This window comes from Gracilinanus agilis, chromosome 4 (assembly GCF_016433145.1).
Source record: "Gracilinanus agilis isolate LMUSP501 chromosome 4, AgileGrace, whole genome shotgun sequence".
NCBI classification, from domain to species: domain Eukaryota; kingdom Metazoa; phylum Chordata; class Mammalia; order Didelphimorphia; family Didelphidae; genus Gracilinanus; species Gracilinanus agilis.
Window position 1 is genome coordinate 422,466,782 of NC_058133.1, and position 16,995 is coordinate 422,483,776.

Here is a 16,995-nt window from a genome sequence, read left to right on the forward strand (position 1 = left end):
TAGCAGAGTGGATTAAAAACCAGAATCCTACAATATGTCGCTTACAGAAAATACATTTGAAGAAGGGAAACATATAAAGATTAAAGGTAAGAGGGTAGAACAGAATCTATTATGCTTCAGCTGAAATGTTAAAAAGCAGGAGTAGCAATCATGATCTCAGACAAAGCAAAAATAAAAATAGATCTAATTAAAAGAGATAAGGAAGGAGATTATGTCTTAGTAAAAGCTACTATACACAAGGAAGTAATATTAGTCCTAAATATATTTTCACCAAATAGCATGGCATCCAGATTCTTAAAGAAGTTAAATAAGTTACAGGAGGAAATAGCAAAACTCTACTAGTTGGGAATCTTAACTTTCCCCTCTCAGAACTAGATAAATCTAGCCAAAAAATAAACAAGAAAAAAGTTAAGGAGATAAATAGGATTTTAGAAAGTTAGTTATGATATATCTCTAGAGAAAATTGAATGGAAATAAAAAGGAATGTAGCTTTTTCTCAATGATACATGGCAAGTATATAAATATTGCCCATATGTTAGGGCATAAAGCCTCACAACTAAATGCAGAAAAGTAGCAATAGTAAATGTATTCTTAATGCAATAAAAATTACATACAATAAAGAGTCTTGAGAAGATAGATTAAAAGTTAATTGGAATCTAAGTAATCTAATCCTAAAGAATATGGTCAAAGAACAAATCATAGAAATAATTAATAGCTTCATTAAAGACAATGACAACATGGGGCAGCTGGATAGCTCAGTGGAGTGAGAGTCAGGCCTGGAGACGGGAGGTCCTGGGTTCAAACCTGGCCTCAGCCACTTCCCAGCTGTGTGACCCTGGGCAAGTCGCTTGACCCCCATTGCCCACCCTTACCAATCTTCCACCTATGAGACAATACACCGAAGTGCAAGGGTTTAAAAAAAAAAAAAAAAAAAGACAATGACAACATTGAGACAACATCCCAGAATTTATGGTATAAGTAGTACTCAGAGGAAAATGTATATGTCTTAAATGCATACATCACCAAAATAGAGAAAGGGCAGATCAGTGAACTGGATATGCGTGTAAAAACTATACAGAGAACAAATTTTAAAACACCAATTATAAACACTAACTTGGAAATCGTGAAAAATCAAAGATTTATAAATTTGAAAGTAAACCATTAAATTAATAAATAAGACCAAAAGCTGATTTTATGGAAAAAAAACAACAGCAATAAGATTGTTTAACCATTGTTAAACCATATAAAACCAAATATATAATTTGATTTTTAAACAAAGAAAAAAGAAAACCAAATTTTTAGTATCAAAAATAAGAACATTAAACAATGATACATGTAAAACCCAGTGGAATTGCTCATCAGCTCCAGGAGGGGGAGGGTAAAGAGGAGGGAAAGAACATGACTCATGTAACCATGGGAAAATATTTTAAATTAATGAATTAAATAAAAAATGAAAAAATTAAGAAGGGTAAATTCACCACCAATGAAGAAGAAATTAAAATGTGCATATATATATGCATATATATGTTGTATAAGTAATACAGACTAGCAATATACATGCATATTTATTATACATATAAAATAAATTCTGAAATGGCAATATGACTGTAAGTGAAAACTATTGTTCTCTAATATTCATCAACAACTATTATGAGCCCAGGCTGATAAATTCCTCTGTAAACTGATGGGATGATGATGATAATGATGATGATCATAATAGCTAATATTTCTATATCACTTAATATGTGTCAGACACTGTGTTTTACAATTGCTATCTCATTTGATCTTCACAATCACCCTGGAGAATAGGTGTTATTAGTATCCCCATTTTACAGATGAGGAAACTGAGGCAAATAAAGGTTAAGTGGCACATCCAGGATCACACATTTAGTAGGTATCTGAGTTTGGATTTGAATTCAGATATTTCCAGGACCAGTGCTTTATCCACTTTTCCACCTGGTAGCAATACATCTTGGAAAGAATTATAGATATCATCTATTTGAACAAAATTCAGTCGGTTTTCTTTTCTTCCTCACAAAGCAAAGAAAGTAAGATACTATGCCACTGATTTATTTTGTTAAATTAAGACCTTTAAGTTTAGAGCTTAGCCATTAGAACTGTGCACAGATGATGGGAATTAGGGATTCAAAAACACAATTTGAAGATTTGAGACAATTATTTGATAAGTGATATGTTAGTTTTACTACTTCTACCTGAAAGTGCTTAATCATATTTAATCCTGCTTTCTGGCAGAATCAACATTGAAGCCCGCAAATCTCCAAAGTTATCCCGAGCTGCTCAAGAGATATCCAGGTCCCCAAGGTTACCAATTAGGAAACCTTCAATTGGCTCACCAAGCCTAACTCGGAGAGAGTTTCCATTAGAAGATATCACTCAGGTAGTATATGCTTTCCAGGCTGATATTGTCTTTTTTTTGTATCCACAACACCTATTTGATTTTGATAAACTTGCCATGTTTCTTTTAGTTTGCTTTTTAACTTGATGACTGCTGGTGGGGCGGAGAGAGGTAATTTATGGCATTACAGTTATCAGTAAGTCTCAGAAGTGATCAAAGATAAAATATTCTCAGAGAGCGAGATGCTCCTTTTTTCTCTAGTCCTTCAATTTCCAGATTGCAAATGAAAGTTTGGCATAAGGAAGGTAGTGATGTTACATATTCTTTAAGTAGAATATTTGAAGCAAGTCTAGCAGACAGTAACCTACAATTACAAAGTGTGAAGTAAGAATATTAACAGAATATTAACAATATGGCGTTACATATTAAGGTATTTTATTGGAATGTAGACATATAAATAAAGATTTATTATGTAATAGAAACTCTTCTGTAGGGAAATCAGCTCCAGAGTCATAATCCATCTCCTGACTGGTTTTTTCAGATAGAGTTATATTGACCAACTAAGGGAAACATAGAAAAGACAATACAATAAGATTAAAGACAAGTTCCCAAATAAGATATATTTCTCTTTACTCCAGATGTAGAGAAGATTCTCCTGTGTTAACACACTAGAGACCTAAAAAAGGAGAGACTTGTAAGAAAACATATTAAAGAGTTGGTATTTGTTCTAAGAAGTAATATGCTATTAAAAATGACTGTAGTACTAATTCATCATTCCTGGCAAATAGCAAAATTATAAATCAGTTTGTGGTTTTTCTTTTCTTTTTTTTCACAGCACAACTATCTTGCTCAGGTTACATCGAATATCTGGGGAACCAAATTTAAGATTGTAGGTTTGGCTACTTTCCTGCCAACTAACCTTGGTGCAGGTAAAAATTTATTCATCCTTCTCTGTCTGTTAATCTTACACACCTGGATTTGAAAGAGAGAATGGACTGCAGTGCTACTGTTACTCTGCAAGTTTATTTTGTCTTCAGTCTTGAGCAGGTGGCACAATAGATAGAAAACTAGAACTAGGCCCAAAAAGAACTGAGTTCAAATGTGGCCTCAGACACTTACTATCTCTGTAACCTTGGGCAAGTCACAAGTTTCCTCAACTATAAAATGGTAGTAATAGTAGCACCTACCTCAGAGGATTGTTGATGCGGTTAAAATAAAATTTTATTTATATAGTGTTTATTAGAGTCTCTGGAACAGAGTAGCCATTACATAAATGCTTGTTCCTTTGAGATAATATAGTTTCTCAGTAATTAGAGTAAATAACTATCAGCATAGGAAAACTGTTATAGACCTTTGCAATTAGATTGAAATAAAATAAGAATAGCCATTGGTCTACCTATAATTTGAAATGATTCTATAAATGCTAGCTATAGCAATAAGGCAAGAAAAAGAAATAGAAAGAATAAGAACAGAAGGAGAAGAAATTAAATTGTCACTTTTTTGTAGATAATGTCATTTACTTAGAGAACCCTAGACATTCATAAAAATGAGCAAAAATAATTTTAGTGAAGTTGCAGGATATAAAATAATCCCACAAAACTCATCAGCCTTCCCTATATTATCAACAAAATGCAAAAACAAAAAATAGAGACATTTTATTCAGAGTAACTAGAGAATGTATGAAATGTTTGGTAATTTATTTACCAAGACACATATTACAATTATATGAATACAGCTATAAAACACTCTTTACAGAAATAAATATTTAAGTAATTGGAGAAAAGTTATTGTCCATGGTTGTACCATACTAATATAAAAATGACATTACTACCTAAATTAATTTACAGTCAATGCCATTCCCATCATCTACTTAGTGATTACTTCATAGAACAAGAGAAAATTATAACAGAATTCATCTGGAGGTACCAAAAGGTCAAGAATCCCATGAGAAAAATTTTTGACATGGGAAGAAAGGATACCTAGAAATTTTAGATCTCAAATAGTAATACAGTGCAATAGTTGAAAAGTTGGTACTCATTAAAAATTTTATTTGATTTAAAAAAATTATTTAGTAAACCTAAGAAAACCAACTACTGGAATAAGAACTTACTATCTGACAAAAATTACTTGGGGAAACTAAAAAACTGTCCTAGAAAATTTAGACTCAGAGCAGCCTCTCACACCATATATTATAAAAAGCTTCAAATGGATGCATGACCTAGTTATTAAAAGGTCATGTCATAAATGAGAAGATCAGGCATTAGGGATATCTTCCACACTGATAGTTAAAGAAAGGGAAAATTCTTAAGCAAACAAGGGGTAGCAAAGTACATAGAAGATAAAATGGAAAATGTTGATTATGTAACATTGAAAATTTTTGCACAGACTGAATCAATATATTAAAACTAGAAGAGAAAGGGAAAGTATTTGTAGCAAATTTCTGAAATCATATATATATGTATATATCTGTACATACACACACACATATATATGTAGGTATAGAGAGAGAGAGGAAGGAAGGAAGGAAGGAAGGAAGGAAGGAAGGAAGGAAGGAAGGAAGGAAGGAAGGAAGGAAGGAAGAAAGAGACAGAGTTTAATGTAAATAGATAAAATAAGATTCATTTGCCAGGATATTAGTGGTCAAAGGAGATGAATAGGCAGGGTGTAAAAGAAAAAATGCAAATCATGAATATGCTCCAAATTACTAATAAAAGGGTTAATGTACATTAAAATAACTCTAAGGTTCCCTCTCTTCCCTTTCAAATTGGCAAACCTGATAGAGGTTCTCTCATGATGACATTAAAATCTGTCCTGACAGGGTCTGGATCTCAAAATTACAGACTGATCTTGCATATTTTTCTGCAACGCCTTATTTACTTTTAATCTTAGAATCTGCATTGAATTTGTTTCAAATTAACAGTTCGTGGAACATGCATTCAAACAATTCAAGAAGTATAAGTAATTAGTCCTAGTGACTAATTACATCCAGATAGAAATTAGCTTTTTTTAAAAAAAGGAAAGTCAATAGATCTTCAGAAAAATCTTGCTACCACCTTTGTGTCACTCCTCTAGTCCTTCCTGCTACTGTTAGAGCTCATTCATTATTGGGATGTGTCACTGAGAATCATTATTGTGGCTTTAAAATATTATTTATGACCATTCCAGTAAGCAACTTACTAATATTTTCCCCTTTTTGATAGGTTGCTAATAAAATATGTTACAAAGAATTTCTAGTATCTTCTAATTTAGACAGTCTGCCTATCAGAATTGTTTAATCCAGTGTGTAAAGCTCCAAGATCAAAGAGATTCTCACAATGTAAAAAGCAACTACAATACAAATAGTTCCTCTCTATATTATAATTCCCATGGTTTCCAATATTTGTTAAACATTAAAATGCATAATTATACTGCTGATTAGTTCTTTTATTCTCTTATATCATTTTTAAATTTTCAGTTGGTTCTGTACCTATTAAAGTTTTGAGTAGTTTTCCTAAATTGTGTGTCTTCTTAGAAATATTTTTTTAAGTATTCTGAACTTGTGATTTCATTGTTAAGAACTAGCTAAATGATAACTTGAACCAGAATTTGTAGTTTGAATTCAGAGATCTGTATTTAGTTTAGGTTTAGGTCTCATTATGGTCTAATACTAGAGCCAAGATTAGAAATTTCTACCTTGCAAGCCCTCAGCGTAGGCTGGCTTGAAACTACAAGGAGTGTTGGTCTTTCTCCTCTTATTCCTATGAATTGCCTGATACTTGCAATCTGCTTTTATGAAATGTTAATCACTGTATTCCTTCTTCTTTAGTAATCTATAAAACCAGCCTGCTGCATCTTCAGCCTAGACAGATGACCATTTATCTTCCAGAAGTACGCAAGATTTCCATGGATTATATTAATTTACCTGTCTTCAACCCTAATGTTTTCAGTGAAGATGAAGACGATTTGCCAGGTATACTGAAATAAAGTAGCTTCTGTACAGTTGTTAGTCTTGCATGCAGGCATTTATTTTGTAATTGTTTTTACCTTATTCCCTCAATTTTTTGTTCCATCTTAGAATCAATACCGTGTATTGGTTCCAAGGCAGAAGAGTGGTTAAGTGACTTTTCCAGGGCCACACAGCTAGGAAGTGTCTGGGGCCACATTTTAACCCAGTACCTCCCATCTTTAGACCTGGCTATCAATTCACTGAGCTACCTAGCTGCCCCCATTCCTCAATTATTAAAGATACATTTTCTTCTTAATAACAAAATACCAAATGGAAACCTTATTCATTAATTTTTTTTTAACATTTACCTTCTGTCTTAGGATCAATACTAAATATTGGTTCCAAGGCAGCCGAGTGGTAATGGCTGGGCAGGGGGCTTAAGTGACTTGCCCAGGGTCACACAGCTAGGAAGTGTCTGAGACCAGGAAGATGAGTCTTCTTATCTCTGACCCCAAAGCTCTATCCACCCAGTTACCCCTCACAGATTTGAAAAGGAGGAAGGTAATACAACTCAGAGTAAGCTGCAACATATACTTCTGTTCATGCTCTATTTATAGTCTTGTAGAAAGCCATAAGATGTTCCCCCAGATGCAGTAGGGATACAGGCCTTTTAGGTATGCAGTATATCACACAATGGCTTGTCTGAAGTAAAGAAGAAAAGTTGGTAGAAAATGAAAATGGATGGGGGTGGTGATCCTCATACCTTACGTTGACTAGGGATTTCCCCCAATAATAATAATGATAATAATGATAGCTTATATTTATGTAATAGTTATAGTTGATGAAGTGCCTTCATCATAGGTAACTTTTGTGGTAAATATTCAAGCATTATTATTCTCCACTTTACATAGGAGAAAACAAACTCAGAGGTTAAGTTATTTGTTCAGTCCCATAACCGATAAGGGATAGATATGGGCCTTGGGCTTAGGCCTTCTAGCTCCCAAGCCCACTTCCCCTTCTTTCTGAGTTCTCTCATATTGCCACCCCAAGTTCTCTCATATCTAGCCCTATTCATCTGAATAGACTCTTCAAAAGAAAAAAAACCCCACAGTTCCCTAATGAATAATAATTATACTCAAAAGACATTTTTATTGATTAGACCTACAATTCCATTAGTGTAGGGAACTCCTAGAGAGAAAACTCCCTTCACTCAGTGCAGTTTAATGCCTACTCTTCAACATAGACTCTTCCAAGGAACACCTAGGTAGCTCAGTGGATTGAGAGCCAGGCCCAGAGTCAGGAGGTCCTGGGTTCAAATCTTGCCTCAGACACTTCCTATCTGTGTAACTCTGGACAAGTCACTTAACCCCCATTGCCTAGCCCTTGCCACTCTTTTGTATTGATTGTATTGTTTTGATTCTGTTTTGTTATTGTTTGATTCTGTTTTGATTGTATTGATTCCAAGACAGAAGGTAAGAGTTTAAAACAAAACAAAACATAGACTCTTCCAGAGCTGCCCTAAGCATAGAGAGGTTCTGTGACTTCCCTTGAGACTCTCAGACTGTCTTATGGTAGAGGTGGAAGTTGAACTCATTTATTTCTGATGTCAAGACTACTTCTAAGCACTACCCTCTGCTGTCTCACAAAATTAATCCATCAAAAATATATTTACCAGGTGCAGCTCGGTGGCTCAGTGGATTGAGAGCCAGGCCCAGAGATGAGTTCAAATCTGGCCTCAGACACTTCCTAGCTGTGTGACCCTGAGCAAGTCACTTGACCCCCATTGCCTAGCCCTTACTGCTCTTCTGCCTTGGAACCAATACCTAGTATTGATTCTAAGGTGGAAGGTAAGGGTTTTAAATATATGTAATATATATTTACCAGGAATATTGTTACAAAACATCTCTTGGTCCTAACACTTATGTCTTCCTAATTTTTCTCTTTATTTATGTAATGTTTATTGTTGTTCTCTTATTAAAGACTAAAACTATCCCTAGCTTTGTTCTCGGGAAATAACAAATGGCTATAGCCATTCTTCATCATGCCCCATGTGGCTTTTTTTCAGTTCATTTATAGTCTTTTCCAGTGTCCCAGGACCACTCAAGGCAGGGCCAAGCAGCTTTAATACACCACCTGCCAGCCAGACTACTGTCCTGTCCTTCCCTCCAGCTGTATTTCCTCACTTGTGTCACAAGTTAAATTTAATGAATAAAGGCAAACTGAGGCATGCTTCTCTGAACAAGATATCATTTTATTAACAGGGGCATACTACCTGCTAATAAAAGAGTCAGTGACTGCCTCAGTTTCTAGCCAAAGAACCAGAAATGAAAATGCAACTTATTTTGATAAGTATAGAGCAAAGAACAGTACAAGAATCATATAATTGACTGACATCATGGGGATGAGGAATGATTAGCTACATTCAGGAAAGTGGGCACATATGCATGTTTGGGATTAGGGCCACTCTCTTTGTCATAAAGAAATATTTTATGGATTTGTGGAACTCAGCTGCATCCCTGGGTGATCAATAGTGTATTGGGAGTAGCAGGCTCACTGTCACCTGTGAATTGGATAAGACCACTTTTAATTTGCAAGAAAGAGGCTAAAGATGGGACAATGTCAGCTAGTCCACTTCTCAAGGATAATACACAGACATTTTTCAGAAACTGAAGTTATACAGGAGAAGTATCTCTCGGCAGAAGGGATTTGCAGGTGTTGCTAAGATAACAATTCCCATAGAATTAGACTGTTATATATGAGAATTGTACTTCTAAAATGTAGCTCAGAGTTTGTCTTTATTTAACAGTGATTGGAAAACTTAAACCTTTGGCAGCTAATTCTGAGAATGATCGAACTTTTAAATTCATGAGCTACCTCCCTTAGAGACAGAGAAGAGACTGAGTGAGGTTTGTTATATTGGGCTACATAATAAAATCATTTACAGAGCAAAATCAAGAACAAAATACAAGATTAATAGTTAAAATTAACCTGTTTGTTAGCTCTCACACTTGTCAGGAGATTTCAACTTTGCCTTCTCTTTTATGGCAGAGAGAAAGAAAGGTGAATTCTTTTGGACCTGCCATAATCCCTGTAGTCCTTGGATTAGGTTACCCTCAAGAATTCAGCCTTTCCCCACAAGCATCCTTCTCAGCTACCCTCCAGTTCCTTGGGTGAAATGGTGCTATATGCTAGCTCTAGGGGTAAAAGCTAGTCTGAATAATAGTTCTTATGAAGATATTTTTAAAAAGAGGTCTTTTATTGCTTTTAAATAAGTGTCATATTAGAATTATTTAAATTGTATCGACTAGTGTAGGGTTTTGTAAGTGATCTGCCTATAGTTAGTCAAACGTTAAGTTCACAGGTTTCAAAGACAAAACAAAACTGTTCTGGTCCTCAAGGAACTTCTATTCAATCAAAGCTGTATATACATATATACAAATAAATAAAAAATATACAAAATGAATGCAATATAGTATATTATTAGTTGTAAATTATTATTTGAGCAATTAGGTGGCACTCTGGATAGAGTTCTGGACTAAACTTAGAAAGATTTGAGTGCAAAATTTTGCCTTCAATGCTTCCTACTTGTCTGACCCTGGCCAAGTTGCTTAACTTCTGTCTACATAAGTTTCCTTGTCTGTAAAGTGGAGATTATAAAAGAACCTATTTCCCAGAGTTGTCGTGAAGGTAAAATGAGATAATATTTAAAAGGACTTTGCAAACCTTAAAGTTCTGTAAAAATACTGGCTACAGCTATTATTATTATTATTATTATTATTATTATTATTATTATTATTATTAGAGAGACATCAAGTAATGAATGAATGAAATCTTTTCCAATTGTTCTGTTAGTTTGTTTGCATGTAAATCTAAGTAGCTTGAAGGTCCCAGAAAAATAGTATTCTCAAATAAAATAAAATCCAACAACATTTATAAATTCATGCCAGGCAGCATGCTAAATGTTGGGGATAGAAGTAAAGGCAAAACCAGCCTCTGCCCTTGTGTTATGTAGTTTTATTCAACAAGCCCTCTCTTTCATAAGTAGTGCAAAGGAAAACAGGCTTAGACATGAAATTATTACTCTTTTTGTATCAGTGACTCTTAATGAGAGGGCTTTTTGCATGCAGGTATGTGATTTCTCATTTTAGATCTTAAAAAATAGTTGCCAGGGACATATACTTATATTCCTACATACCAGAAAACCTGAGGCTGGTGGGTCATTGTGAGCTGCAGTTGGCTACAAGAATTGGGTCTTTACATTAACTTTGGCTTTAGAAAGTTAGCCCCAGTTCTTCCAGAATGGGTGAGATAGAGCCAGTCTTTAAAAAAAAAAAAAAATTTAATGAATATTGGTACAGTTTACTTTATCTAAAAAGTGAAAAACCAAATACAACTTTGTGTGCTTTCTTAGATTTAGAAGTTTTTGGATACTTCTTTCAGTCCCAAATAAATTTTGGCTATTGAGAATATATCATTTTCATTATCATCATCCTTTCCTATTACTATCCATTGTTATCAGTTATGCTTCCACTAACGTTCTCCTTGGATGCCCTGTCTTAATCAAGAAGTGGCCCAGGGTTTCTTAAAGCAGTATCTTGAAACACAGGCTCTGGAAGTGCTTCAGGTATTACCCCCTTGATGTACATGTTTCTTGTCCAAAGATCAGCCTAGCCAAATGAAGAGAACCTCATCCCAAGGTTGGCCTCAGGCTGATAAATTTTTTTGGCCACAGCAAAATGGTTTATAGATTTCTAAGAGGCTGTGATCTATATCAGATAAAGAGGTGCCCAGTATAACAGAGTTATAGATCCATAAGGTATTACAGTTGTTAATGCAAAGAGAAAGTAGTGTATTGCCTCATCTCTAATGATGGTGAAAAGATAAAATACCTTTACTTTTAGTAGAGAACCATCTCTGCTCTAAAAATTACATAAAATGAAGAACTTCAGATGTCTCTAAAAGGAAAAATAAAGAAAGGAGAGGGGACATTCCTTTTTCCCCAAGAGTACAAATGTACTTTGTCCAAAAAAAAGAGCAAATATCCAAAATTAAAAGATTAGTATGAATTTCGTTGAATGTATTTGCATTAATCTAATTAATCTGTTTTGTCCATCTACTCTATTGTTGCATCATTCTGGAGGCATTCTTGGCGTGAGGACCCCTGACTCAATTAACAATCATTCAGTTGATGGGTGTTTATTGAGTATCTTCTAAGCTCCCCACACTGGGCTGGCACATCATTAAATGTAAACTACTTTATAACAGGAACTTCTGTTTTATCTTTGTTCCCTCAGCACCTAGTACAGTGAGTGTATCATTGCTCTGAGGCATAGTAGATGTTTCTTGTATTAAATTGAACTGCAACATGGGGCAGTATTGTAGAGGCAGGAAATCTGAAATCTAGGCTGCCAGCTTGATGTGAGATCTTAAGAAAATACTTTTTTTGGAACTCACTTTCCTGATTTAGAAAATGAAAGATTAGAAAGTTTCTAAGGTCCCTTCCAGCTCTAATATTTTATGGTTTTTATATAATTGACTCCATCTAAGTAGCTTTGGTAAACTTAAATGTGCCAAAGTTGCAGAATATTCACTGAAGGATTCTCAAAGTATGAAATAATAATAGTTTTGTTGCTAAAGATATGCATTCCATGTATTCACTTACAGGGGACCTTATTAATTTAAATTTTAGCTACATATGGATAGAGAAAAGACACAACTTTCTCTTGAAGTAGTTGTCCCTAATGATTTAAAGCTTTAATTAAGAATTCTCTTCCAGTTACACAAGTGTACCTCACTAGAGCAACATTAATCACTGTAAATTCAGATTTATAAATAGCCCCAAAAGATAATTATTTGCTTTGCAAAATGATTCAGCATATGATTCCTTTAAATAACAATTTCCCAAATACGTTTTAAACAACTATGTACATAAATATAATTTATTCTGTGTTTTCAGACATATAGGTTTCTTAAAGCATGAAGTGCATTCTATTGTATGGCACTTAGTTCAACACAAGGCTAGCAAATATGTGCAAAAAGAAAAACACTCTGTCTAAGGAGGTGATGAGGGAAGGCAGTGCACAAAGTGGAGCTATGGTTTCTAAGTCTAGAAACTCAGAAGTAGAAAGGAAAGGAGATTGAGTTGGCCTCCCACAAAATGGAGGCCACTGGAGGAACTCATGGATGAAAGAAGGGGGGGGGCTAATTAGCCTGATGGAAGGATGTTCCAGGGTGAGAAGGCTGCATGAAAAGTCGTATGTTCCAAGGTGAGAGACTCCCAGGTACTGAAGAGAGTTCCCACAAAATAAACTTTACCTGTAATTTAGTTGATCTTCAATGATATAGTCATTAGGAATTCACATACAGCCGAATTACATTGTACAGAATAAACCAGTTAGCTTTTTACTGTAGGTACAGACATCATATTGGCTGTTGGGCCAAAGCAATTCTCATGCAAAGTTTGCTCCTGTAGATTTTGTCTATAATTATTAACAGATCATTTGGTTGAGCTGCATAGATGTTGGTCTTCCATTGGTCTTTTTATTGGATTTCCATATTGTTGCTATTCCATTACTTCTAGAATGCACCATAACACGTGTATACACACAAAATACACACACACTTGTGCGTGCGTGTGCACGCGTGTGTGTGTGTGTGTGTACTTGCAGGTAGGCCCTTAACAGAGACATACTCTGTGAAAACCAAAGGCCAGAAGGGAAAGTGACATGTATAAAGTCACAAGCTAAACACCCAACACAGCACCAGATACACAGTGACTGCTATTTCAAGCTCATTCTCAGCTAATAAAATTGGGGCTAGTTTGATGGAATAATAATCATTGCATTCTATATGATATAACCCAGTCTCTAATTTCCCCCTATCTTCTTTTCTTTCCATTGGGGTAAGTTGTGGGGATCTGTTCTGTTATGACGCATCAGATATTGAAGTGATTCCAAAGAAGTAATGGACATTTGTTTATTTAACGTCCATCAGAGTATACCTTCTGGTTATGTTCTTTGAGGCAGCTCTTGACAGTACATATAGAATGCTAGGCCTGGAATCAAGAACTGGCCTCAGACACTTAGTAGCTATGTGTCCATGGGTGATTACTCACTTAATCTTGGTTTGCCTCAGTTTTCTGGAGTGTAAAATGGGTATAATATTAGCACCTACTTCCTGTGGTTGTTATGAGGATCAAATGAGATAAACGTAAAGCACTTAGCACATAATAAGCCCTATATGAAAGCTTTTTGCCTTCCCCTTTTTCACCTAGTATGCTTCCTGTGACATATCTCCTACCACTACTGGCCCCAGTCCTCTTTTTCCTGAAACAGGAAGAGTTTTTAAACTAACAAGACCAACTTGCTTGCTGCTTTTTTTTCAGAGGAGGCATAGAGTAAGAAGGTACATCCACAAAGTTCATCTAAACTACCTGGGTAGAGCTTACAGCACTCCCTTATTAAGCTACTTGATGTCATGGAGAAGCCAGTTGTCTTATGTCCCTCAGAAGCTCACAGAAATGGGAAATTAGGAAGCTGGGAGTGTTGCAGAAGTCAATAGCATCACATACTAAGAAGACATTGTAGCCAAACCAACTCAGAAAAACCAGACTGCTAGCGACAGAGTTCATCTTGCATTAAGATCACAAGTATCAAGTAAAGATGATCTTCTGTAACTTGAAGAAAAGTTCTTTAACCCTAGCTTTAAGCATGTAATTCTTATTCTGACCCATTTTCATTTCACTATTTTTTAAGTACTTTTTTCCCCTTTTCTCGTAGTGACCGGAGCATCTGGAGTACCTGAGAACAATCCTCCTTGCACCGTGAACATCCCCATTGCTCCTATTCACAGCTCAGCACAAGCTATGTCCCCCACACAGAGCATAGGGTTGGTGCAGTCCTTGCTTGCCAATCAGAACGTCCAGTTGGACGTCTTAACCAATCAGACGACATCGGTGGGAGCAGCCGACCACACTAGTGATAGTACCATCCAGTATCCGGTCTCCAGTAGGTATTCCAATCCAGGACAAGTAATTTTTGGAGGAGTAGAAATGGGACGAATGATCCAAGCACCTCCTCAGCTATCCCTCCCACCCCAAGGGGCAATCCAGCTGTCTATGGGGGATCACGGCGACAGAGAACACGAGCACCTACAGAAGGCCACAAAGGCCCTGAGGCCAGTCCAGCAGCTGGCAGCAGAAGGGGATGCTGTGGTCTTCACCACTACCCAAGAGATCCAGATGAATAAATTGAACCCACCACCCCCGTACCCAGGGACCATCCCAGCTGCTCCCACCACTGCAGCGCCTCCCCCTCCTCTGCCCCCACCTCAGCCCCCCGTGGACGTTTGTCTGAAAAAGGGAGACTTCTCTCTTTTCCCCTCTTCAGGACATTACCAGACCCCTCTTGGCTACGAGAGGATCACCACCTTTGATAGCAGCGGTAATGTGGAGGAAGTGTGTCGGCCTCGGACTCGGATGCTGTGTGCCCAGAACACTTATACCCTTCCGGGTCCTGGAAGCTCAGCCACCTTGAGGATCACGGCCACTCAGAAGAAGACCCCACAGCCCTGTTCCAGCGCAACCCTCAACCGGTTAACCGTCCCCCGCTACTCCATCCCAACGGGGGACCCGCCCCCTTATCCAGAAATTGCTAGCCAGCTGGCACAGGGGCGGGGAGCTGCCCAGAGAATAGACAGCAGCCTCATCCATGCAACACTGCGGAGAAACAACCGAGAAGTGGCTCAGAAGATGGCTCAGCTGGCAGATAATCAGCGGGCTACGCTACAGCACCCGCCCAAACCCAAGAGTAGTGTGGTGACTGCCCAGTACCAGCCCAGGCCGCCGGCCGCTCTGTACACCTGTAGCCAGTGCAGTGGCAGCGGGGGTGGGACGAGCAGCAGTGGAGGAAACGTGGGGGGTGCCAGTACCAGCGGTGGCACGTCTGGCCTCAGTGGTGGCATGCGGCCTGACCTGAGCTCGGTGGGCAGCTCCCAGCACAGCTCAGTCATAGCGCACTCGGTTAGCACCTCGCCCTTGGCCTCCCAGTCCTCATACAATCTGCTGAGCCCACCTGACAACTCTCGTGATCGGACAGATTACGTCAACTCTGCCTTCACCGAGGATGAGGCCCTGTCCCAGCATTGTCAGGTGGAGAAGTCTGTAAGGCATGCAGCACTAGCTGAGGCAACTCTGGGAGTGAAACGGCCACCTCCTTACCAATGGGACCCTATGTTGGGAGAGGAAATTTGGGTTCCCCAGGAAAGGACAGCACAGAGTTCAGTGCCCAACCCTCTGAAACCACCACCTCTGATGATTGGTCAGACCCAGCACCTCGATGTGTCCCGAGTGCCCTTTGTTTCCCCCAAGTCTCCAACCAGCCCTACTGCCACTTTCCAAACAGGCTATGGGATGGGAGTACCTTTTCCAGGAAGCTATAATAATCCCCCTTTGCAGGGAATGCAGGCTCCCTGCTCCCCTAAAGAAGCCCTGTCCCCAACACAATTTGCACAACAGGAGCCCACTGTAGTACTTCAGCCAGGGTACTCATCCAGCCTTTCCTATTGCCCCTTGCCACCCATGTACCCAGGAAGCAGCACATGTTCTAGTTTACAGCTGCCACCCATTGCCTTGCATCCTTGGAATTCTTACAGTGCGTGCCCACCTGTGCAGAACTCCCAGGGCACTCTTCCTCCCAAATCACACTTGGTTGTGGAAAAGCCCATCGTGTCCCCACCTCCAGCTGAGCACCAAGGCCACCTGGGTACAGAAGTGATGGTGGAGACTACAGACAATTTCCAGGAAGTCCTCTCCTTGACAGAAAGTCCTATCCCACAGAGGACAGATAAATTTGGGAAGAAGAGCCGTAAGCACCTGGACAGCCGTGCTGAAGAAGGGAATGTCCAGGCCATCACAGAAGGCAAGGGAAAGAAGGAGGCAAGGACTCTGAGTGACTTCAACTCCCTCATCTCCAGCCCCAGACTTGGGAGAGAGAAAAAGAAAGTGAAGAGCCAGAAGGACCAGTTGAAGTCAAAGAAGCTCAATAAGACAAATGAATTTCAGGATAGCTCTGAGAGTGAGCCAGAACTGTTTATCAGTGGGGATGAGCTAATGAACCAGAGCCAAGGCAGCAAAAAGGGTTGGAAAACCAAAAGGAATCTGAGGACAGCCAGTGAGCTGGAGGAATTCAAGTGCCGTAAAGCAAATGAAAAGGAGGATGGGAGATTAGGGAGTCAGGGATTTGTGTATGTAATGGCTAATAAGCAGCCTTTGTGGAATGAGGCAACACAGGTGTACCAGCTGGACTTTGGAGGGCGGGTGACCCAAGAATCTGCAAAAAACTTCCAGATTGAGTTGGAAGGAAGACAGGTAAGACTACTATTTTGAAAAACCACATGTAGTCTCAGAAATCCTATTTCATCCCCTTGGCCCTACTTCCTTTTTTGTTTTTCATTTTAAAAAAAAACTTGTTTTTTCTTCCTTCCCCTACCACCTAGAGGAAAAGAAAAGAAAAAAGGAAAAAATCCCTGTAACCAATAAGTAATACTCAACAAAAACAAATTCTCATATTAGCCATGCCAAAAAATGCCTCATTCTGTACCCCATTCTGTCACTTCTCTATCAAGAAATTTGTCCTTCCTTCCTTCCTTCCTTCCTTCCTTCCTTCCTTCCTTCCTTCCTTCCTTCCTTCCTTCCTTCCTTCCTTCCTTCCTTCCT

At 38.1% G+C, this 16,995-nt stretch overlaps 1 protein-coding gene across 1 annotated transcript in view; it reads left to right on the plus strand.

Annotated features, from left to right (window-relative positions):
- Positions 1–16,920, plus strand: part of TULP4 (TUB like protein 4) — a 213,715-nt gene extending 196,795 nt beyond the window's left edge. Inside the window, exons 11-14 of the mRNA XM_044671783.1 lie at positions 2,254–2,398; positions 3,192–3,285; positions 6,162–6,305; positions 14,060–16,920. Coding sequence (XP_044527718.1) covers positions 2,254–2,398; positions 3,192–3,285; positions 6,162–6,305; positions 14,060–16,665 — 2,989 coding nt within the window. The 3' untranslated portion in view covers positions 16,666–16,920. The remainder of the gene's footprint in view (positions 1–2,253; positions 2,399–3,191; positions 3,286–6,161; positions 6,306–14,059) is intronic.
- Positions 16,921–16,995: the final 75 nt, after the last annotated feature.